Source organism: Bufo bufo, chromosome 8, assembly GCF_905171765.1.
Source record: "Bufo bufo chromosome 8, aBufBuf1.1, whole genome shotgun sequence".
In the NCBI taxonomy this organism is placed as follows: Eukaryota; Metazoa; Chordata; class Amphibia; order Anura; family Bufonidae; genus Bufo; species Bufo bufo.
The window spans coordinates 198,498,317-198,523,707 of NC_053396.1; the positions used below are offsets into that span (position 1 = coordinate 198,498,317).

General features: G+C 47.2%; 1 protein-coding gene across 2 annotated transcripts in view; it reads left to right on the top strand.

Moving 5' to 3' along the window:
• Window positions 1-10,714: 10,714 nt before the first annotated feature.
• LOC120977618 (CD59 glycoprotein-like) overlaps window positions 10,715-25,391 on the top strand; it is a 149,106-nt gene continuing 134,429 nt past the window's right edge. Inside the window, exon 1 of one of the 2 annotated variants that reach the window (XM_040405628.1) lies at window positions 10,715-10,865. In XM_040405628.1, coding sequence (XP_040261562.1) covers window positions 10,808-10,865 — 58 coding nt within the window. In that variant the 5' untranslated portion in view covers window positions 10,715-10,807. Of the gene's footprint in view, window positions 10,866-16,281; window positions 16,385-25,391 lie in introns of those variants that run through there. The other variant, XR_005773934.1, reaches the window with a different exon arrangement.

The window sequence follows — 25,391 nt, forward strand, 5'->3', positions numbered from 1 at the left end:
CTGGACTTGGAGGACGCCTACCTGCATGTGCCCATAAGATCTTCCTCAAGGAAGTTCCTAAGAGTGGCCGTCAGAAGAGCAGGGAGAATCCTGCACTTTCAATTCAGAGCGTTGCCCTTCGGGCTGACGTCCGCACCCAGGATTTTTACCAAAATATCAGTGGTGGCAGCAGTGCATCTACGCTTACAGGCCATTCAAGTCTATCCTTACCTCGACGACTGGCTAGTGGCAGCAGCAACGGAGGAACAGTTACAACTTCATCTCCGTACAGTCATCTCGCTTCTCCAGTCCCTCGGTTTCATAATGAGTTGGAAGAAATCTCAGCTCTCCCCAACGACGTCGAAAAGATTCTTGGGGATGGTGATAGACACCCGCTGCATGAAAGTGTTCCTTCCTTCAGACAAGGGTCAGAAGATCAGAGAGGAAGTGAGAACCTTGAGATCCATTCACAAGCCATCCGTACGCAGAGTGATGAAGACCTTGGGTCATCTGACTTCTACCATAGATGCGGTCCCCTGGGCGAAGATCCATATGCGAGACCTTCAATGGAATATGATACAGGCAAGACGCACCAGTCATTGCGATTTGGAAAGAAGAATCAGCCTGAGGCCTTCCGTTATTCAGAGTCTGAACTGGTGGTTACAGACGGAGAAGCTCACAGTAGGGAAATCATTTCAGTATCTGTCACCGATAATAATGACCACGGATGCCTCAGCCAGAGGCTGGGGAGCTCACGTGCAGAACAGATGGATCCAAGGGAAATGGTCTCCCCAGGATATGCGACAGTCCTCGAACTTCAAGGAAATGAAGGCTGTTCTGGAATCACTAGTCCATTTTCAAACCCTCCTGGAAGGAAAATCGGTGCTGGTTCGCTCAGACAACCTCTCCACGGTGTTCTATCTGAACAAACAAGGAGGAACGAGGAGCCCGTCCTTGATGAAATTATGCAAGCAGATTTTCACCTGGGCAGAATCACATCTTTCGCAATTAAGAGCGATTCATATAAGAGGCTGTTACAATATACAAGCAGATCGTCTGAGTCGGATGACAGTCAGTCCGAGCGAGTGGGGTTTGAATCCGATTTACTTCAAGCAAATCATAGCCAGATGGGGTTGTCCAACCTGGGATCTGATGGCCTCCAGACAAAATCGGAAACTCCAGAAGTTCTGTTCCCTGAGCAAACACGACGGGCAAACAGTGGTAGATGCCTTCTCGATGTCTTGGAGTCGCCTATTTGTCTACCTATTTCCACCAGTACCCCTCATACCGAGGGTTCTACAGAAGATTGCGGTAGAAAGACCCAAAGTAATACTAATAGCACCATTTTGGCCCCGGAGGTCATGGTTTCCTCTTCTTCTCCAACTGTCCGAAGGGAACTATTGGAAGCTTCCATGTGCCCGCGACCTTCTCCTCCAGCAGGGTCTATTCCATCAGAACCTAGACAGGTTGCACCTCACGGCCTGGATGTTGAGAGAAGCAGATTAGAGGAAGAGGGCCTACCAGCTTCGGTCATTGACACATTAATGAATTCCCGCAAGCATTCTACCAATGTGAAATATGCCAAAGTATTAGGAAAATTCCGGTCTTGGTTGTCGGGAAAGGGATATACGGAAATAAACATCTCCAGTATTCTTCAGTTCCTTCAAGAAGGATTTGATATGGGCTTGAAGCCGAATACCTTAAAATCCCAGATGACTGCCATTAATATCTTGACAGAGAATAAATATCTGTTCCATCCTCTGATAGTCAGATTCTTCAAGGCCTTGAAGAGGCTAAGACCGGTGATTCACGAACCCTTTCCTGTGTGGGACTTATCCCTAGTACTAAGGGGACTCACAAGACCACCCTTTGAACCGCTGGAACAAGTGGACATCAGATATCTCTCCTGCAAAGTTCTGTTTCTTGTAGCCATTACTTCGGCGAAAAGATTGGGGGAACTACGAGCGTTATCTTCCAGACATCCATATATACGAATCCTTCCTGATGGGATATTGATTAGAACCATACCTTCCTTTCAACCAAAGGTTCCTTCCACTATGAATATTAATAGGGAAACCTTCTTGCCTACATTCTTCCCAAATCCGGCGGATGAAGAACAGGAGCAATTACATATGCTGGATGTGAAAAGAGCAGTAGAAACATATTTGCGAAGAACGGAAGAGTTCCGTTTAGACGAAAGTCTTTTTCTGCTTTATTCTGGACCGAGAAGAGGGCGAACGCCATCCAAGGATTCACTCGCCCGGTGGATAAAGAAAACCATCACAGAAACCTACTTGTTAGAGGGGGAAACTCCACCACTTTCCATCAAGGCTCATTCCACGAGGTCGACAGCAGCCTCTTGGGCGGAATATGGGCAGGTGTCTATACAAGAAATCTGCAGCGCAGCCTCCTGGTCCACTCCTTCCACCTTCGCAAAGCATTATCGCCTTGACATCGAGTCCAGGAGCTCAGCCTTTGGCACAGGCATTCTAAGTTCAGCTTCAGTATAATCCCCCCCTTTGGAATCTATAAAAATCCCATTCTGTGCTGCCGAGGACGATAAGGGAAAGTAGAAAATTGGTACCTGGAATTTTACTTTCCTTGAGTCCGAAGGCAGCACAGGCTTACCCTCCCTAAATAAATTATATTTTTTGTTCTGCAACTGTGTGGATCTATTTTTTAATACAAGGGGCAGTTGCATTCACCAGACCTTATAGGTGTACTCATGATGTGATTGACTAATTGTTTGCTTGTTTAAATCTAGGTGGGCGGTCCTATGAAACTAAAAGAGGTCAACGTTAACCCATTCTGTGCTGCCTTCGGACTCAAGGAAAGTAAAATTCCAGGTACCAATTTTCTACTATACTATATATTGTATGGCATGGTGCGGGGATTATAATGTATTCTGTACAGGAGGTGCAGCGTACTCAAGTTAGGCTTAGAAATGTTCCTGGGTGTTGTAGTGCAATAGACACTAACCTGAGACGGCTGACTCTCTGCAAGGGCAGGTGATGATGAGAAATGTTCGTGACGCCAGTGCCAATTAAACGGTGGCACGCCGTTTGCTGATAGCAGGAATAACTGAGGAACCACGTGATGTTAAAACAGAATTCAAACTTTAGTAGTCATCATTTAGGGACATTGACGGAAGCGCAGTTCCTTTGAAGACAGTTGATTTTCAATACAGTTGATGCCGGCAATATATATATATATAGCAAGGTGACTTTAGAGTGTTAAACACAGGACTTGCAGTACAGGCAGCTTGCACTCTATTCCTGACTGATCCTGGAACATAGAAACTCTTCTCCAAGGTCCAATGCCCTAGCTCTGGCGTATATCCTTGGTTTTATCTCTATCAAGTACCTCCTCTGTTGTCTTGAGTACCTCTTGCTTTTCTTGACTTGCCTCTGTCTCCCTCTCAGTTTCCTCAGGCTGATTAACTGTAGTGTTCCTGCTTCTGCGGATATGAATTCAGGAGGGGAACCTTCTCCTTGGATCTGGAACCCGGTTACAGGGACTGCATTACCCTCTCCTAGTCTGCAGGCTTCAGGCCTGGACTTGACTCTGACATTGTCTAATCTCTGGTTAGACTAGACTATCAACCTTAGACTCTAGACTCCAGACTCCAGACTCCAGACTGCCTCTCCTAGTGACTAAGAGCTGGAATGACACCCCTAGCAGGCCTGCACATGCAAATTTCACAGTAACAGGGAAGTACATAGCATTACATTACATTACATTTTATAAAGACGACTTATACCAACTTCCCCATAAATAAGGGGAAACGACAGCACAACAAGTGACCCTTCCGTAGTGACGGGCATTACCGTCCCCATACACTACACATGGTGTAGGGATTATACTGTATATTACACAGCATGGTGCAGGGATTATACTGTATTGTATGAGATGGTGCAGCACCATTAGGTGCAAATGAAGGTGGTAGAAAGGATGAGGAGTCAATTGTTGTAAACAGCAGAACTTTTACTTGATCAATTGTCTCAGGGTAGTCAGTACAGGTCATGTAGATAGCATAAGTAATAATCCAAATATTGGTTCAGCTGTATTCCTGGTAACAGGCTTGACAGTTGTAACTTGAGGAGTTTTCCTTCTTCCTATATCTGTCTATACTTTGTCCACACTCTAGCACCCAGGTACTGGATATAATATCTCTTACTGGTCAGTAGCAATCCCCAGGGCGCGCTCCCTAATGTCAGGCATCAGTCTTCTGCTCCATTCTTTGGAAAGTATGCTCACTGAAGAATTACGGTCCACTATGTCCATAGAGGCATGTGGTAATGGATAATTTGCGCATTAAAGGGGTTCTCCGGGCTAACCCTAATTTGGGGCATAATTCTAACCTGTGGAGGGAAGAATGTTGGTCTGGTACTTACCTTCCACAGAGCACCCCTTTCCAAGATTCGCCTCCCGGTCACGTGACTGCTCCTGTCAGGCTTTCTGGTCTTCCGGTGAGTCTCCGTCTTCTTCTCTTCCTGTCTTTTCTTCCTTTCTTGAGCAGGAGACGGATCGTCATGAAGGACATCACTGCCTCCTGAAAAAGAAAGCTCCGGTCGGCCATCTTCAGTCGCCACGCATGCGCACTAGCATTCAGCATTCAGCTAGTGCGCATGCGCGGGATTGCCGGCTGCTCTCTGCAGTGTACAGGCTTCTATGTGAAGCCTGCACTGACTCCTGCACAGTGCGATGTGTAACGAGCAGGACACTGGGTCAGTGGGCATGCTATGCAGTGGGTCAGTTTATATGTGTATAGTTTGTGACGCCAATTGCAGCTTGCGCAGGTACTGTAGCAGGGCCCTTTAAGGTGTTATAGCTCACGTACCAGGTGAGGAATGCCAGAGGGGGATAATGTCTCTGTATAGCAGATATGGTAGTGTCAACGGTGTCTCCTACCTTGGTACGGCTGGACTCCTAAATCCTGGCTCACTTGCAATACAATTGAGTGTGGTTACTGTGGATGGCACATGGGACACGGTGGATTTCACTGTTATGGAGCACTCTAGATGTCACTGTTATAGGTCACTCTAGATGTCATTGTTATGGGGGCACTGTGGATATCACTGTTATGGGGGCACTGTGGAGGTCACTGTTATGGGGCACTGTGGATGTCACTGTTATGGGGGCCCTGTGGATGTCACTATTATGGGGGTGCTGTGGATGTCACTATTATGGGGGTGCTGTGGATGTCACTGTTACGGGGGCACTGTGGATATCACTGTTATGGGGGCGCTGTGGATGTAACTATTATGGGTGCACTGTGGATGTCACTCTTATGGATGCACTGTGGATGTCACTCTTATGGATGCACTGTGGATGTCACTGTTATGGGGGCGCTGTGGATGTCACTGTTTCAGGGGCACTGTGGATGTCACTGTTATGGGGGCGCTGTGGATGTCACTGTTTCGGGGCGCTGTGGATGTCACTGTTATGGGCGCTCAGTATGAGTGATAGGGCTCAGGCACACAACTGTATCTGTTTTGTGGTCTGCAGTTGCGGATCCACTAAATAAGGATACTGTCTGCGTGCGATTCACTTTTTTTTTTTCAGTCCCATTGAGTTATATGGGTTTTCGATCTGCCTTTTGAGGACCAGAATAGGACATGTTCTATCTGTCACAGAACTGACGCACGGATGTGGAAAGCACAGGGACTTCATCAGTGTACTTTCCATATCCATATGTCAGTTCCAGAAAAGATAGAACATGTCCTATCCTGGTCCTCAAATTCATAGAACTCAATGGGACTGCAAAAAATGTGGATTGCAAAATGGATACGGTTGTGTGCATAAGCAGGGGCGTAGCTATAGGGGGTGCAGAGGTAACAGTCGCTACCGGGCCCAGGAGCCTGAGGGGGCCCAAAGATCCTTGAGCCGCATAAGAAGATACTGGTATTATATAAAGTCCATGCTGGTCAAGTTACACCTCTTGGTGGAAAGAAGGGGTTAGGTCAAGAATTTGGCACGGGGGGTACTGTTTCAATTTTTGCCTCAGGTAGCACGAAGCACTGGCCACAAAGCACTGAGAGCAGTGGCGTAGGGATCGCCATAGCAACCATAGGGCCCTACGCCACTAGGGGGCCCGTCCGACCGCATTAATTTTTATATATTTTTTTTTTTATTAACACACACAGACACTACACACAGGCAGCCAGGAGGTGGCGTAACTACCGGGGAAGCAGCTGCTTCGGGGCCCGACAGTTTATTTTCAAGTTAGGGCTCTTTCACACTTGCGTTATTGTCTTCCGGCATAGAGTTCCGTCGTCGGGGCTCTATGCCGGAAGAATCCTGATCAGGATTATCCTAATGCATTCTGAATGGAGAGAAATCCGTTCAGGATGCATCAGGATGTCTTCAGTTCCGGAACGGAACGTTTTTTGGCCGGCGAAAATACCGCAGCATGCTGCGCTTTTTGCTCCGGCCAAAAATCCGGAACACTTGCCGCAAGGCCGGATCCGGAATTAATGCCCATTGGAAGGCATTGATCCGGATCCGAATAATATTGAAGAAATAGAGATGGGCACTCTAATATCCGGAACCACCGGGTGATAAATTTAATATTTTAATAAAATTGATATCAATAACATAAATAATCACAGTATCATAAACACAATATCATAAAATACAGATAATAAAAATTGAACTTATAGCCAAATGTATTCAATCTATATATATATATAATAGTCACTTAAAGACAGAATTGAGGTAGATAAGGTTAAAAATAAGCTGCCTGTGAGACAAACTCCAATTGCAAAGGTTAAATACGTTGGGTGAGTATTCAGTGAGTGTTCAATGAGCACCTGCAGATGCTCATCACCAAGTGAAGTGTTACATAAAAGGAAAATTTATAAACGTGACAGGTCTTTCAAATGAAATATAATCCAAACAGCAAAAAAATATATGAATAGGAAAATAAACGTTGGTGATCACTTGCAAATCGTGCAAAGAAAAATATCAATTTATACTGTGAAGTGTTCCTTTGTTTCAAAATAGAAAATAATCAGGGTGTATATACTACCCGCATTCAAGAGGAGTTTTATAGTGGCAGTTCCACGACTCTAGCAAATGTCTCCTAATACAAATATTTGCTCCAATAATAATCACTTTCCACGGATTTGGGCAAATATAAAGGTTTTAACAGTCACTCCTGTTTAAAGTGGTACTCACGCTTAATACTGTGGTTCAGTCTGTAGCGTGGCTGCAAGAAAGGCTCATGTATAGAGTGAAGAGGTACCTTGCTGGTATACCTGACTGATATACCTGGACTCTATGGTCCGCTTCCACTGTTAATCGCAGTTGTCCAGAGCTGTCCGTAGTCCACAGGTCTCGCTCTGTTTAAATCATAGACAGAGTTCCGGTCAGTCTGCAATGGGCGTTTTACCCTGCTCCGGATCGCTGGTTTAATAGTTCCAGCTGATTTTTCTGCTGTCCTTAAGTTACCAGACTGTGGCCAGTAGATCTGGTATTTGTTCGGTTGAAGCGCTTATCCTAGATGACAATATCGTTCTGCCGGTTTTCTGCCAGGATTAATTTCTTATCCGTCCACGCCAGACGCGTTTCAAAGGTTACTACCTTCTTCCTCAGTGGCTTGATCCGGATCCGGCCTTAAGCTAAACGTCGTTTCGGCGCATTGCCGGAGCCGACATTTAGCTTTTTCAGAGTGGTTACCATGGCTGCCGGGACGCTAAAGTCCTGACAGCCATGGTAAAGTGTAGCGGGGAGCGGGGGAGCAGCATACTTACCGTCCGTGCGGCTCCCCGGGCGCTCCAGAGTGACGTCAGGGCGCCCCAAGCGCATGGATCACGTCATCCATGCGCATGGGGCGCTCTGACATCATTCTGGAGCGCCACGGGAGCTGCACGGACTGTAAGTATACCGCTCCCCTGCTCCCCCGCTCCCCGCTCCTACTATGGCAACCAGGACTTTAATAGCGTCCTGGCTGCCATAGTAACACTGAACGCATTTGGAAGACGGCTCCGTCTTCAAATGCTTTCAGTACACTTGCGTTTTTCCGGATCCGGTGGGCACCTCCGGCAACGGAAGTGCATGCCGGATCCCAACAACGCAAGTGTAAAAGAGGCCTTAGTTAAATATCGATGTCTTACTGTTCAGGGCCCCGTCACAGCAGCGGTCTTAATGTTCAGGCCCCCTCGCTAATGTGCTCTAATTTTATTGTATTCTAAAGTCTCCTGATGTGTCTGGGATTCGAACCCACAACCTCCAATGTATCACTACACATGACAGCTGCCCCAACACACCCAGCACTGCTATATCTCTATATGACAGCTATCCCAGCACACTCAGCTCTGCTATATCTCTAAATATGAGCAGCTGTCATGTGTATAGATGTACACTTAGCCAGCTATAACAGTAGAAGTCTCATAATTTTTCAGTCAGCAGCAAGGCATCTCTTATGGTCTAGAGGTTAGATGCTTTGCCTCTAATACAGAAGGTCGTGGGTTTGAATCCCAGCAGAAACCTTTTCTGAAATACAAGCAGTGACTCCATATATGGACATACAGGGCGGGACACAGGAAGAGGCTGCATCGCATCGCTGACATGGACTTAAGTAGAAGTGTTTATTTTATTTTTTTAAATACCCGACTGTTACTGCCATGGGGGGAGCGGTGGGCACTTGACACTGGCACATGGGGGGAGGGGGGTTGGCACCTGACCTGATACTGGCACCTGGGGGGGGGGGGTTGGCACCTGACACTGGCACATGGGGGGGGGAGATAGGCACGTGATACTGTGGATGGCATTGTTTAGGGGAGGGGGATCTGTGTATGGCACTATTTAGGGGAGGGGGATCTGTGGATGGCACTATTTAGGGGAGGGGGGATCTGTGGATGGCACTATTTAGGGGAGGGGGGATCTGTGTATGGCACTATTTAGGGGAGGGGGGATCTGTTGATGGCACTATTTAGGGGAGGGGGATCTGTGGATGGCACTATTTAGGGGAGCGGGATCTGTGGATGGCACAGAGGGGGGGGGGCCCATAATTTTTTTTTGCTATGGGGCCCATGCATTTCTAGCTACGCCCCTGACTGAGAGAAGGGGGGCCCAACTGAACTCTTGCACCAGGGCCCAGGAGCCTTTAGCTACGCCCCTGTGCATAAGGGTTTAGATACACAGCTCAGCAGGCAGGATCATAGAAGATAGGATTAGATACACGCTTCAGCAGGCAGTATCGCACACAACAGGCTGTGTATCAGGCACACACCTGATAGGAGACAGAGTGAGAAGTAGATTCCTGTCTGGGTGTGTGCTGCAGGCAGAGCAGTGGGGGGGCGGGGCCAGCCTGTGACTCATCACTGTGCAGTGCAGCCAGGCTTGTGTATCAATAAAGTTATGTATTTAACAAAACAAGAAAAGGGAGAAAGTAAACAGATCTGCCGGGATAATCTAATGTTTTCCAGGGGGGAAAGAAAGCTCAGACATGAAAAACAGGTATTGGGGGCATATGTGTGGAAGGTGAGGGGTGTTAGGAGCATAGAAAAAGAAGTTTGATTTTGGACCAGACGACCTCTGTAATCGTCCGGCTGTGTCCAGGTACTTTTCGGTTCCTCCTGGTCGCTGGTGCAGGTGAAGTCCTTGGCGAGTTTAGCTCCAACCTCCACCAGACGTAGACTCCCTGGTCCGTGCTGCTGTAATACTGTTCTCTATACTCCCTTAGCTTGATCAGGGCCAAGGGGCTAAAATAGCAGCTACATTGTGGACTAGGCCTGTTCTGCTCCTCCATTAACTTCCTTCCTTCTGTTCTGCTAACTTCCTCTCACACCCAATATTAGCAAAACCCAGACTATATATAAGTGATGCCAGCACCACCTCGGGGCGAATAAATCTAATAACACTCTAACCACCTAGGGGCGAATAAATCTAATAACAGCCTGGTAATAGGAATTACAGCTTGATACCACAATACATTACATACACATATCAACAGTTTAAAGTGCCCACGACAAGTTGTGCAGGTGCTACTAGGGGGCTAGGGGGACATAGTCTTCAGTAGATATACATATTTTTTTTTACACGTGGGGCCCAAGCTTAAGGAACAACCCAGGAACTTTGGGCCACTTAAAGGGGTTATCCAATAGTACAAATACCTCCTACAATGCCCGGGCCCTCCTATAGACAATACTTACCTGGTCCCCGGCACCCGCATCCCTCCAGAACCCTGCACGGCCACCGATGCATCTCCCCGTCGCGTGGATCAAAACATCTGCCAATGGTGGGAGCAGCCAATAGCAGGCTGTGACGGTGACCAGACTCCCTAGCATCGCGGGTAACTGGAAGATGCAGCGGTGGCTGTACAGGAATCTGGAGGGACGCGGGTGCCGGGGACCGAGTAAGTATCGTCTATAGGAGGGGTCTGGGCATTTGTACTACTGGATAACCCATTTAATCCACCTCTGGTGAGGAGCAGTTGTCTTTATCTGCCTTAGGCACCAAAATGCCTTGGCCTGGCCTGCATCACACACTCTTTGTAGACAGTCTTCACTCTAATATATAATGGTCCTCAACAGGAGATCCCTTTAGCTACTAATACAAACTCCCTAAAATGAAACTAGTGTAAAAATACATTTTAGAAACTAGAAAAACATACAAAAAAACTTTGTTGTATCTGATAAGTTTCATCATTAAGGAAATGTGTCTTCACTGTGAGACTACAATAACTTCTCCATAAGCTCTGCCAGTTATGGGATAAACGTTTCGCCTCCACCAGGAAATGCTGCAATCATGAATATTACGAGACCTATAAAACGGTGAAAAAGAGACACACACGGATTTAGTGGAAGCAGATAATCAGACCACAATGCAGATCACACCTTTATCCCTTTCCATTGTCACCTTGTTCAGCATTCAGACGTACGGTAAGTAATCTGCTTGTCTCCGCTATACCTAGACTATGTCCAGGAGGAGGTGACACTACAGTGTGCACCTGATGATGGTGGACTCTTCAATCTTTTCTTCTTTTTGTTATATTTTGTGCATAAGTCAATAAGTGATTGTCCATGGATGAATTCATTATGAATTGTCAATGTAAGAAAAGTTGAAGGGGTTGTCTGTGTCACGGTACGGTTCACTGTGAGAGTTGTGGCCGGCTGCAGGCTGACTCCTGTGTATGCGGGTTACTTGGGGCTGCGTGCTGGCTGCGGTGTCTTGTGTGAACAGCACCGTGACAGTACCTCCTCCTCGCACCCTCCCTCTAGAGGCGACACCACACAGAAGGGCAGATGGTAAAAAAAAAATCCCTGGGTCAGTGGCAAGGGGCTACACCCATCAAGACATAAGACAGACTGACCAGAAGCCCCACAGCTCACAGATGGATATAGCTGCGATATGAGGGCACCTGATAAGCCACACACAGGAACAGACCAGGGAAAGTTAACCCCATCAAAACCAGGATTAACAAGAAGCTCTGAACAAATGATACAGGCCACAGTTTACACACAAGGCCGCAGCCAGCACGCATCGCAGAACCAGGATACATGGAAACACCCACAGCCAGTACACAAAGCGCATGCATCCAGCCTGCACGGCACTGGGGACAGGAACCACAGAGATACAGAGACGGAAACCACAAACACAGGCCACAGTTCACAAACAAAACTGCAGCTAGCACGCAGCCCCAAGCAACCAGCATACACAGGAGTCAGCCTGCAGCCAGTACGCGATAGGGCATGCAGCCAGCCTACACGGCCACAACTGTCACAGTGAACTGCACCATGACAGTCTGCTTTATTAATATTGATGACCTATCCTCAAGATAGGTCTTCAATATCAGATTGGCAGGTGATGACTTCTGGCACCCCTGCTGAGCGCTGCCTTCTCTTCACTGCTCACTGTTTACCTAATGGCCATCGCAACTGCAGCGGTGATCATTCTAATTACTTCTAAGCCGTCCCATTCATTTCTAGGAGACGGCTCTGTAGTATACACTTGAATAGGATGGAGCCGAAGCAAATGGAACGGCTTGGGTTACTTCTAGTGTTGAGGGAAGCATTCGAAACCGAATCTGGTTAGAAGTTTGGAAAAACTTCGATACACAATGAATTCGAATTTCCTCACGCTTCGTGGTAACGAATCAGGTTTTCCTAAAATGGCGGCTGCACATGTTACAAAGCGAAACTAAGTGTAGAGGAGGCAAGATCAGGAATACAAGATCACCCATAATGTCGTGCAGCCAGCCAATTCGCAGATAGCCATCCCCTGTGATATCACAACCCTATAAAAGTCTCATCCCGCGCGGTCTCCGCCATTGTCCTGTGAGCTGAGTATAGGAAGAGACATGGCAAGCGCTCGTTCACTAGGGACAGTGTTGCTTAAAAACGATTAATAGAAGAATATTGGAGAGGGAGAGAGCAGGGAGACTGGAGGGAGAGTGCAGGGAGACTGCAGGGAGAATTATTCTGCATCAGTTTGATTTATTTATTCCTACATTTACTTTTTCCTTTATCAGCTGTAAAAACCCGGTCTACCGTCCTGCTGAGTGCATGAGTGCACGGCGCCATTTGTTAATGTGACGCCGTGCACTTCGTGCCGCTATGATCTATACGAGTGTATTACTGTACAGCGGCGGCAGCACGAAGCGCACGGCGTCATAGCAACTAATGACGCCATGCGCTTGTGCACTTAGCAGGATGGCATGATGGGTTTTCATGGACCGTGGTCCGTGAAAATCCACGTATGTGTGAATGAGGCCTAAGATGGAAACCTTTATTATTCCACTGCCAGAGTGCCATCCAGTACCATCCAGTCTGCACCCCTAGAAAAGTCATCAAGACACAGACAAAAAATGTGCTTAGTTCCAAATTAATTTGTCATGAAGTGCATTAAATCAGCTATATCCCGGCCCACAGGGAGAGAGTGTATCTCGGTGTACATCACTGTGCATTGCCGCAACATACATAGCTAGTCCTTTCTGGTAGTGATCAGCGACTGTGCGTCAGTATGTGTGCATTGGCGTGCGTCACTATTAGGCTCAGTTCACACTTTACTTATTTGGTCAGTTACGAGTCCAAGACAGAACCAGTGCAGATATTTTCATATGTTATCTGAGAGTAGGATTGGCTCCTGATTTTGGCTCCCCATACAATAACTACTGGAATTAACTGGCCAAATAACTGAAGTGTTAACGTAGCCTAGGACTTTGTTTTCCGTCCTGCATAACGGAAACCAGACGGATCCGTTATGCTGCCCATAGACTTCTATTATGACGGATCAAAACGGAATGCCTCTAAAGGTTTCCGTTTTGAATTCCATCTTATGAATTCAGCTTTTTTCTGTTATAACCATGTTATAATGGAAAACAATAACGGAATGCATAACGGTGAACAAGCCATTAGCGTCAGGTATAATGTACTTAACCATGCAGTGGCCCAAGATTCTATGTATACTATAGAGTTAAAGAGCTATCTCATTTCACAATGCTGTTTCCACATACAGTACAGACCAAAAGTTTGGACACACCTTCTCATTCAAAGAGTTTTCTTTATTTTCATGACTATGAAAATTGTAGATTCACACTGAAGGCATCAAAACTATGAATTAACACATGTGGAATTATATACATAACAAACAAGTGTGAAACAACTGAAAATTTGTAATATTCTAGGTTCTTCAAAGTAGCCACCTTTTGCTTTGATTACTGCTTTGCACACTCTTGGCATTCTCTTGATGAGCTTCAAGAGGTAGTCCCCTGAAATGGTTTTCACTTCACAGGTGTGCCCTGTCAGGTTTACTAAGTGGGATTTCTTGCCTTATAAATGGGGTTGGGACCATCAGTTGCGTTGAGGAGAAGTCAGGTGGATACACAGCTGATAGTCCTACTGAATAGACTGTTAGAATTTGTATTATGGCAAGAAAAAAGCAGCTAAGTAAAGAAAAAAAACGAGTGGCCATCATTACTTTAAGAAATGAAGGTCAGTCAGTCAGCCGAAAAATTGGGAAAACTTTGAAAGTAAGGGCTATTTGACCATGAAGGAGAGTGATGCGGTGCTGCGCCAGATGACCTGGCCTCCACAGTCACCGGACCTGAACCCAATCGAGATGGTTTGGGGTGAGCTGGACCGCAGAGTGAAGGCAAAAGGGCCAACAAGTGCTAAGCATCTCAGGGAACTCCTTCAAGACTGTTGGAAGACCATTTCAGGGGACTACCTCTTGAAGCTCATCAAGAGAATGCCAAGAGTGTGAAAAGCAGTAATCAAAGCAAAAGGTGGCTACTTTGAAGAACCTAGAATATGACATATTTTCTGTTGTTTCACACTTGTTTATTATGTATATAATTCCACATGTGTTAATTAATAGTTTTGATGCCTTCAGTGTGAATCTACAATTTTCATAGTCATGAAAATAAAGAAAACTCTTTGAATGAGAAGGTGTGTCCAAACTTTTGGTCTGTACTGTAGATTGCTACAGAACCTGTTCTGTTACCTACTACAGAGTTGGGACTTTTCCAACAGCACGAGGAGTCAAAATAGTGGCCCCGTCACAGAGTAGGTAGGTGGGAGGCAACAGCAGTGGCAGGAACAGTACAAGATAGTGGCAGTAGGAGAAGATTGCAGCAGAGGCAGCAGATCCACTTATCTTTTGGGGTGTCCCCCCAATAACAGTTAAATTACACTACTTATTCACCCCAATTTGAGAATCAAGGCCTAATGGGATTTCTTATCTATGAAACAAGGTGGCACCCCAATAACATTTAAATTACACCGCTTATTCACCCCAATTTGAGAAGCAAGGAGTTCAATTGGATACAGAAGCTCTGTACAGGGATTGAAACAGAGCTGTCTCTTATGGATCCCTTCTGCTTCAGATTACATAGCCTGCACTGTCCCTACACTCTGCCTACAGTGTGCAAAAACTCTCCCTATCATCTCCCTACACTGTCCCTGCACTGTCCCTACAGTCTCCCTATCCAAGATTCTACAATTTAAGCTTTGTTAAACACCATCCATAGCACTTGGCACATCTGTCCCTATGCTCAGTTCACTGTAAAATTATGGAGACTGGGTGGGATTAGGATTTTTATAGGGCTGTGACATCACAGGGAATGGCCATCTGCTGATTGCCTGGCTGCACCGCATTATTGGTGATCTCTTGTTCCCGGGCTTCTTACTTTCACTTTGTAACACATGTAGCCACCATTTTAGGAAAAAATTGATTTGTTACCATGAAGCGCCATTAAATTCAGATTTGTTGCGAATGAAAGGCCACTTTGGGCTAATTGGTCACACAGTTCTTCACCGCAGCATGGCCACAAACCGCCAGCAGCATGGTCACTCCATGTGGCCCTACCCTAAGGCAGAGTGGCCAGGGTATACTTGATTTATAGTGATTTGTGAAGAATTACCATAGTTCGTAATAAATAGAATTTCTTTGGGAACTTCGGTGAAACTGCCAAATCAAATTTTTCAAAACTTTGCTCATCTCTAGTTACTTCTGCACAGCTGATCGTTGGGTATGCCGGGGTGTCAGACCACTGCTGACCTGATGTTAATGACCTATACTGAGGATAGCTCATAAATATAAATAAAGCGGACAAACCCTTTAATTTAATCAAAATTGCAATATATTCATGATGTTGATAAATCTTATGGTAAACATATAAGTTGAATTTGCAAACTATCCTTATGTTGAAGGCATCTTCATCTCATTATCTTCCTCTGATGTCATCGTACTATTTAATTTGTTCTCCTTAAATTTGAATTTGCAAAATGTCTATCAATAATATTCCAGAGAAAAAAAGAGAAAATGATGGTTTTGGGGACATCTAGTAAAACCCTAGTAACATTAGCAAGGGTCCCCTGCCGATCAGCTGTATGAAGAGAAGGCACACGCCATGCGCGCCTGCTGTCTTCTGTCTCTCTTCCTGCTCGCCGCAAGCAGGAAGAGACAGGAGACGGCACTCTCGAACAGCGCTTGCTTTCTCTTCATACAGCTGATAGGCGGGGGACCCTCGCTGATCTGATATTATGACCTATCCTGAGGATAGGTCATTAATATTAAAAGCCTGGAAAACCCCTTTAATTTAGAGGCACTTATCATATACACTATTGCCCCCAAAGAAGCTGATTGTAAAATTCAAGTCTGTGCGGTCGATCTGTGCTTTGCTTTACAGAAGAAAGATTACTTGGCTGCTGCTGATAATGACATGGAGCTTTTGGATTTGTGCGAGCATGTAGAAGAGCGGGGTGTTGGGCAGGAGCAGGCATGGGATTCAGACAGTTCCCTCCAGTTCTCCAGATCCAGTTGTTAAAATTACAACTGGATCGGAGAACCGTGTTACCGGCTGGGTCCTGATCCGGTGCTCTGGCTGCGGCAGGGCAGCTGGAGATGTTCTCTTCCATTGCTTCATGTGCCGCTGATAGTTTAGCTCCTTAGTTGGGTGGTATGTATGTAGTGTGTATATATTGTGTATTTATGTTTATGTACCATGTATATGGTGTATGTGTGTTGCATATAAATATGGTGTATGCACATGTAAACATGTGTCATGACACCGCGTGTGTCGCGGTTCCTCCCATGACAGAGGTGTGAAGATCTGAGAGACTGGCGGCACGTGAGGGCATCTGATAGTCTTTCTCTTTTCTCCTTGGAGTGTTGTTGTTTAGTAGTCATTACTGAGGCTCTATTTAGTTCTGGCTCACACTGCTTACCATGCGGTTGATATTTCCTGCTGGAGTTGTTTGACCTGGTGTGTTGTTCCTTTGGATCTCCTGCTCCTCCATTATGCTTTAAGCTAAGTGCATTTAGTTTTGTATTTTGTTGTTCGCTTGTGTTTGTTGTTTTCTAGGCCTCAGGGAGATGCTGGTTCCTTCATCTGGGAAGGAACCAGTAGTCTCATTCCCTGCCACCACTCCTAGGGATTTCCAGGGTCTCCAGGGCTAATGTTCCGGTGTATGAGAATTTCCACCTTCAGGGTCAACTTATATTGGCAGGAGTCAGGGAGAGGTCTATGGATTCATAGTAGGTCACCATCCCTCTCCCTTAACTTTGAGGCCTAGACTCCGGTCTTTTCCTTCTGTGTGTTATTTGGTGTTTTCCCCTCCCATTACCTGTGACATTATTAACCGCCAAAAAGCCGCCATTTTGTTTGTCAGTGCAGCGATGGAGACTGTTTCTGCACTGGTCGATCGTATGCAGGGACTGTCTTTGGAGGTGGCTGACCTCCGCACGGCCGTCTCGCAGTTTCAGAGACCACAGGCGGCGGCTTCCAGCAGCGGGAACCAGGCCTGCCTGGAACCTAAGGTCGCTCTCCCGGATAGGTTTTCCAGGGGAAGTGACAACTTTGCTCTGGAATTTATCTACGATTTCCCAGATCGGGTCTCCCTGGCCGAGACTAAGTTGCATGGTTTATGGCAGGGAGAGCGTTTTGCTGAGTCCTATTGCTCTGAATTTAAGAGATGGGCAACTGATACTGAGTGGAATGACCCAGCCCTCTGTAGTCAATTCTGTCAAGGGTTATCCAAGAACCTGAAGGACGCATTGGCATTTCATGAATATCCAGAGTCATTGGAGGCAGCCATGTCTCTGGCTGTACGTATTAATAGACGCCTGAGGGAGAAATCTAAGGTTCCTCTTGCTCGGGACACACTATCATATGGAGAGGCGGCCTCTTCCAACATTTTGGGTAGGGAGGCACTTGAGCTCATGTCTGATGATGAGCGAATGCAGTTGGGGTATGTCACTCCTGGACCTGGTAATAAAAATGTTAGGGTTAAGAAAAGACTCAGCTTTTTCTGTGGTAAAGGGGGACATTTTGTTAATGTCCTGTTAAATGTCAAGTTGAAAAAAATAAAATAAAAAATGTGTTTAGTCCTCTTCTCACTGTTGGTGGTGTGGGTGGGGAATCGGAGAATCTACTTTTGTTATTTACCGGTAGTACCCTATTTCTTCTGCCTGCCAAGGTGGCGCTAGACTCCAAAATTTTGGGAGTTGAAGTTTTTATCGACAGTGGGGCAGGGGTTAACCTAGTGGATGGCCAATTCGTCCGTATGCATGGTTTGACAACAAGCGCATTTGACAAAAATATTTTGGTGCTTGCGATTGATTCCGCTCCACTCTCACAAAAGTATTTGTTACAAATAGTGCAGGACATTCACCTAAAGGTGGGATATTTTCATCAAGAATCCATTTCATGTTTTGTGCTGGAGGGTCTGCCTGCTCCTCTGGTGCTAGGTTTACCGTGGTTATCCAAGCATAATCATACCATCGATTGGCAAGCGACACAGATTCTTGATTGGAGTGATTTTTGCATAGACAAGTGTCTTAGCACGTCGCTTTCTGTTGTAACCACTAAAATAGTACCTCCTTTTATTTTGGGGTTTTCTGATGTATTCTCTGAAAGTGGAGACCAGGAGTTACCTCCACATCGGGAGTATGATTGCCCCGTCAACCTTATTCCCGGAGCTAGATTGCCCAAGTCTCAGTTGTATAATCTTTCTGAACCCAAAAGAGTAGCCATGCGAGAATACATCACCAAGAGTTTGGCTAAAGGTCATATTAAACCATCCAAATTACAAGTGTCTGCAGGGTTCTTCTTTGAAAAAAAAAAAAAAGGACAGAACCCTTAGGCCATGTTTGGACTTCTGTGAGCTTAATCGCATTACTGTCCGTGATCCCTATCCCCTTCCTTTGATCCCAGATTGTCGGTGCCAAGGTGTTCTTTAAATTGGATTTGAGGGGGGCATATAATCTGGTAAGGATCAAGGAGGGGGACGAATGGAAGACGGCCTTTAATACCCCTGAAGGTCATTTTGAGAATTTGGTCATGCCTTTTGGGTTGACCAATGCTCCTGCTGTTTTTCAATATTTTATCAATGACCTCTTTCATCATCTGGTGGGCCAGTTTGTGGTGGTGTATCTGGATGATATTTTTATTTATTCCCCCGACATGGAGAAGCATCAGGATCAGGTGGGACAGGTCTTACAGATCCTAAGTGAGAATAAATTGTATGCTAAGATGGAGAAGTGTGTATTTGCAGTTCCGGCAGTTCAATTCCTGGGTTACCTACTCTCATCTTTGGGTTTTCGCATGGATCCGGAAAAAGTCTGTGCTGTGATGGACTGGGACTGACCCGAGAATCTGAAAGTGCTCATGCAATTTTTGGGGTTCACCAACTACTACCGTAACTTTATCTTGAATTACTCGACTATTGTTAAACCATTAACAGATATGATGAAGAAAGGTGCAGATTTCTCAGTCTGGTCTGATGAGGCATTACATGCCTTTTCAGTGGTGTAGGAGTGTTTTGCTTCTGCTCCTATACTGATGCAACCTGATGTGTCATAGCCATTCATTGTGGAAGTTGACGTATTCAAGGTAAGGGTTGGAGCAGTCTTGTCGCAGGGTCCTTCTCCTAGCAAATGGCGCCCATGTGCTTTTTTCTCTAAAAACTCTCTACTGCTGAAAGAAATTATGATGTAGGTAATAGAGTTGCTGGCCATTAATTTGGTTTTTAGGAATGGCGTCATTGGTTGGAAGGAGTGATTCATCCCATTACGGTAATTACTGATCACAAAAATTTGGCTTATCTAGAGTCGGCTAAACGTCTGAACCCAAGGCAGGCCAGAAGGTGGTTGTTTTCTACCAGATTTAATTTTGCTGTCACCTATCGCCCTGGGGTTAAGAACGGATGCTTTGTCGCGTAGCTTTCCCGGGGGAAGGGTGATTCAGAGGATCCTGGCCCAATATTAGCTGATGAGGTTGTTGTATCTGCCCTTTATCCTGAACTTGAGGCAGAGGTGTTGGAGGCCCAGGGAGATGCACCTGATTCTTGTCCTCCAGGAAAGTTGTTTGTTCCTTAGGAACTATGGCACAAGGTGTTTCAAGAACATCACAGTACTGTTCTTACGGGACACCCTGGGAACAGATCCACGGTTGATCTAATTTCCCGGAGATTCTGGTGGCCAGGAATGCGTAAATGTATTGAGGACTATGTGTGAGCTTGTGAGACTTGTGTGCGTGCCAAGGTGACACATACTCGGCCTTCAGGACCTCTACTTCTCTTGTCTATCCCGTCCCGACCGTGGACTCATTTGTCCATGGACTTTATCACAGATTTGCCTAATTCCTCAGGGAAAACTGTGATTCTGGGTGTTGTTGATCGCTTCAGCAAGATGTTGCACTTTATAGCATTATCAGGTCTACCTAATGCTAAAACTCTCGCACAAGTGTTGGTCGATAACATCGTGAAACTACACGGTATCCCCTCTGATGTGGTGTCTGATAGGGGGACTCAGTTTGTTTCCAGATTCTGGAAGGCGTTCTGTACTCGCCTGGGGGTCCAATTGTCCTTCTCTTCAGCACTAACCAGAATCTGGAGACTTATGTGAGATGTTTTCTCTCGGAGAATCAGGAGGAGTGGTCTTCATTTTTGTTGTTTGGCTGAGTTTGCAATAAATAAACGTAGGCAGTAGAGTTGAGCGAACACCTGGATGTTCGGGTTCGAGAAGTTCGGCCGAACTTCCCGGAAATGTTCGGGTTCGGGATCCGAACCCGACCCGAACTTCGTCCCGAACCCGAACCCCATTGAAGTCAATGGGGACCCGAACTTTTGGGCACTAAAAAGGCTGTAAAACAGCCCAGGAAAGAGCTAGAGGGCTGCAAAAGGCAGCAACATGTAGGTAAATCCCCTGCAAACAAATGTGGATAGGGAAATGAATTAGAATTAAAATTAAAAAAATAAAAATGAACCAATATCAATTGAACAGAGGTCCCATAGCAAAGAATCTGGCTTCATGTCAGCAGAGAATCAGTCTCTTCATGCCATAGCAGAGAATCTGGCTTCATGTCAGCGCAGAATCAGTCTTCATGTCATAGCAGAGAATCAGGCTTCACGTCACCCACCACTGGAACAGGCCACTGTCACACATTTAGGCCCCGGCACCCAGACAGAGGAGAGCGGTCCCGTAACAGAGAATCTGGCCTTATGTCAGCGCAGAATCTGTCTTCATGTCATAGCAGAGAATCAAACTTCACGTCACCCACCACTGGAACAGGCCACTGTCACACATTTAGGCCCCGGCACCCAGGCAGAGGAGAGCGGTCCCGTAACAGAGAATCTGGCCTTATGTCAGCGCAGAATCTGTCTTCATGTCATAGCAGAGAATCAAGCTTCACGTCACCCACCACTGGAACAGGCCACTGTCACACATTTAGGCCCTGGCACCCAGACAGAGGAGAGAGGTCCTGTAACAGAGAATCTGGCCTTATGTCAGCACAGAATCTGTCTTCATGTCATAGCAGAGAATCAGGCATCACGTCACCCACCACTGGAACAGGCCACTGTCACACATTTAGGCCCAGGCAGAGGAGAGAGGTCCCGTAACAGAGAATCTGGCCTTATGTCAGCACAGAATCTTTCTTAATGTCATAGCAGAGAATCAGGCTTCACGTCACCCACCACTGGAACAGGCCACTGTCACACATTTAGGCCCCGGCACCCAGACAGAGGAGAGGTTCATTCAACTTTGGGTTGCCCCACAATATAATGGTAAAATGAAATTAAAAATAGTATTGAATGAGGAAGTGCCCTGGAGTAGAATAATATATTGTTAAGGGGAGGTAGTTAATATCTAATCTGCACAAGGGATGGACAGGTCCTGTGGGATCCATGCCTGGTTCATTTTTATGAACGTCAGCTTGTCCACATTGGCTGTAGACAGGCGGCTGCGTTTGTCTGTAATGACGCCCCCTGCCGTGCTGAATACACGTTCAGACAAAATGCTGGCCGCCGGGCAGGCCAGCACCTCCAAGGCATAAAAGGCTAGCTCTGGCCACGTGGACAATTTGGAGACCCAGAAGTTGAATGGGGCCGAACCATCAGTCAGTACGTGGAGGGGTGTGCACAGGTACTGTTCCACCATGTTAGTGAAATGTTGCCTCCTGCTAACACGTTCCGTATCAGGAGGTGGTGCAGTTAGCTGTGGCGTGGTGACAAAACTTTTCTACATCTCTGCCATGCTAACCCTGCCCTCAGAGGAGCTGGCCGTGACACAGCTGCGTTGGCGACCTCTTGCTCCTCCTCTGCCTTCGCCTTGGGCTTCCACTGGTTCCCCTGTGACATTTGGGAATGCTCTCAGTAGCGCGTCTACCAATGTGCGCTTGTACTCGCGCATCTTCCTATCACGCTCCAGTGTAGGAAGTAAGGTGGGCACATTGTCTTTGTACCGGGGATCCAGCAGGGTGGCAACCCAGTAGTCTGCACACATTAAAATGTGGGCAACTCTGCTGTCGTTGCGCAGGCACTGCAGCATGTAGTCGCTCATGTGTGCCAGGCTGCCCAGAGGTAAGGACAAGCTGTCCTCTGTGGGAGGCGTATCGTCATCGTCCTGTGTTTTTCCCCAGCCACGCACCAGTGATGGGCCCGAGCTGCTTTGGGTGCCACCCCGCTGTGAACATGCTTCATCCTCATTCTCCTCCACCTCCTCCTCATCCTCGTCCTCCTCGTCCTCCAGTAGTGGGCCCTGTCTGGCCACATTTGTACCTGGCCTCTGGTGTTGCAAAAAACCTCCCTCTGAGTCACTTTGAAGAGACTGGCCTGAAAGTGCTAAAAATGACCCCTCTTCCTCCTGGGCCACCTCCTCTTCCATCATCGCCCTAAGTGTTTTCTCAAGGAGACATAGAAGTGGTATTGTAACGCTGATAACGGCGTCATCGCCACTGGCCATGTTGGTGGAGTACTCGAAACAGCGCAACAGGGCACACAGGTCTCGCATGGAGGCCCAGTCATTGGTGGTGAAGTGGGTCTGATCCGCAGTGCGACTGACCCGTGCGTAGTGCAGCTGAAACTCCACTATGGCCTGCTGCTGCTCGCACAGTCTGTCCAGCATGTGCAAGGTGGAGTTCCACCTGGTGGGCACGTCGCATATGAGGCGGTGAGCGGGAAGGCCGAAGTTACGCTGTAGCGCAGACAGGCGAGCAGCGGCAGGGTGTGAACGCCGGAAGCGCGAACAGACGGCCCGCACTTTATGCAGCAGCTCTGACATGTCGGGGTAGTTGCGAATGAACTTCTGCACCACCAAATTCAGCACATGCGCCAGGCAAGGGATGTGCGTCAAACCGGCTAGTCCCAGAGCTGCAACGAGATTTCACCCATTATCGCACACCACCAGGCCGGGCTTGAGGCTCACCGGCAGCAACCACTCGTCGGTCTGTTGTTCTATACCCCGCCACAACTCCTGTGCGGTGTGGGGCCTGTCCCCCCAAACATATGAGTTTCAGAATGGCCTGCTGACGTTTACCCCGTGCTGTGCTGAAGTTGGTGGTGAAGGTGTGTGGCTGACTGGATGAGCAGGTGGAAGAAGAGGAGGAGGAAGCTGAGTAGGAGGAGGAGACAGGAGGCAAAGAATGTTGCCCTGCGATCCTTGGCGGCGGAAGGACGTGCGCCAAATAGCTCTCCGCCTGGGGCCCAGCCGCCACTACATTTACCCAGTGTGCAGTTAGGGAGATATAGCGTCCCTGGCCGTGCTTACTGGTCCACGTATCTATGGTTAGGTGGACCTTGCCACAGATGGCGTTGCGCAGTGCACACTTGATTTTATCGGACACTTGTTTGTGCAGGGAAGGCACGGCTCTCTTAGAGAAGTAGTGGCGGCTGGGAACAACATACTGTGGGACAGCAAGTGACATGAGCTGTTTGAAGCTGTGTGTGTCCACCAGCCTAAATGACAGCATTTCAAAGGCCAGTAGTTTAGAAATGCTGGCATTCAGGGCCAGGGATCGAGGGTGGCTAGGTGAGAATTTACGCTTTCTCTCAAATGTTTGTGAGATGGAGAGCTGAATGCTGCCGTGTGACATGGTTGAGATGCTTGGTGACGCAGGTGGTGGTGTTGGTGGTACTTCCCATATTTGCTGGGCGGCAGGTGCCAACGTTCCTCCAGAGGCGGAGGAAGAGGCCGAGGCGGCGGCAGCAGCAGCAGAAGAGGCCGAGGCGGCAGCAGCAGAAGATGTAGCAGGGGGAGCCTGAGTGACTTCCTTGTTTTTAAGGTGTTTACTCCACTGCAGTTCATGCTTTGCATGCAGGTGCCTGGTCATGCAGGTTGTGCTAAGGTTCAGAACGTTAATGCTTCGCTTCAGGCTCTGATGGCACAGCGTGCAAACCACTCGGGTCTTGTCGTCAGCACATTGTTTGAAGAAGTGCCATGCCAGGGAACTCCTTGAAGCTGCCTTTGGGGTGCTCGGTCCCAGATGGCGGCGGTCAGTAGCAGGCGGAGTCTCTTGGCGGCAGGTGTTCTGATTTTTCCCACTGCTCCCTCTTTTGCTACGCTGTTGGCTCGGTCTCACCACTGCCTCTTCCTCCGAACTGTGAAAGTCAGTGGCACGACCTTCATTCCATGTGGGGTCTAGGACCTCATCGTCCCCTGCATCGTCTTCCACCCAGTCTTGATCCCTGACCTCCTGTTCAGTCTGCACACTGCAGAAAGACGCAGCAGCTGGCACCTGTGTTTCGTCATCATCAGAGACGTGCTGAGGTGGTATTCCCATGTCCTCATCATCAGGAAAAATAAGTGGTTGTGCGTTAGTGCATTCTATCTCTTCCACCCCTGGGGAAGGGCTAGGTGGATGCCCTTGGGAAACCCTGGCAGCAGAGTCTTCAAACAGCATAAGAGACTGCTGCATAACTTGAGGCTCAGACAGTTTCCCTGATATGCATGGGGGTGATGTGACAGACCGATGGGCTTGGTTTTCATGCGCCATCTGTGCGCTTTCTGCAGAAGACTGGGTGGGAGATAATGTGAACGTGCTGGATCCACTGTCGGCCACCCAATTGACTAATGCCTGTACCTGCTCAGGCCTTACCATCCTTAGAACGGCATTGGGCCCCACCAAATATCGCTGTAAATTCTGCTGGCTACTGGGACCTGAGGTAGTTGGTTCACTAGGACGTGTGGCTGTGGCAGAACGGCCACGTCCTCTCCCAGCACCAGAGGGTCCACTAACACCCCCACGACCATGTCCACGTCCGCGTCCCTTATTAGATGTTTTCCTCATTGTTCCCGTTCACCACAATTTTGAGAATGGCAAATTTGGGAATGCCTTTTTAACCCAGAACAAAAAGTCTGCTTTTACGGTCACTACAAATAACTTGACCAGCTAAAACTGTGCAGATTTGGTTGAATAGAGATGTGAGACCTGTTTTTTTTTTTTGCGCTGTGTGACAGTTATAGGTTTAATCACAGAATGACACTTCTATCAGCACGCTAGCGTGTGTCTTAGGTTTTTCTGAATGATACTATCAATAACTTCAATGTAAGATTTTCTTTTTGGGATAGATTTCAAGTAGGCCTGAAATACCACAAACTAGTTATTTTCAGAATGGCAAATTTGGGAATGCTTTTTCAACCCAGAACAAGTCTGCTCTGACGGTCACTACAAATAACTTGACCAGCTA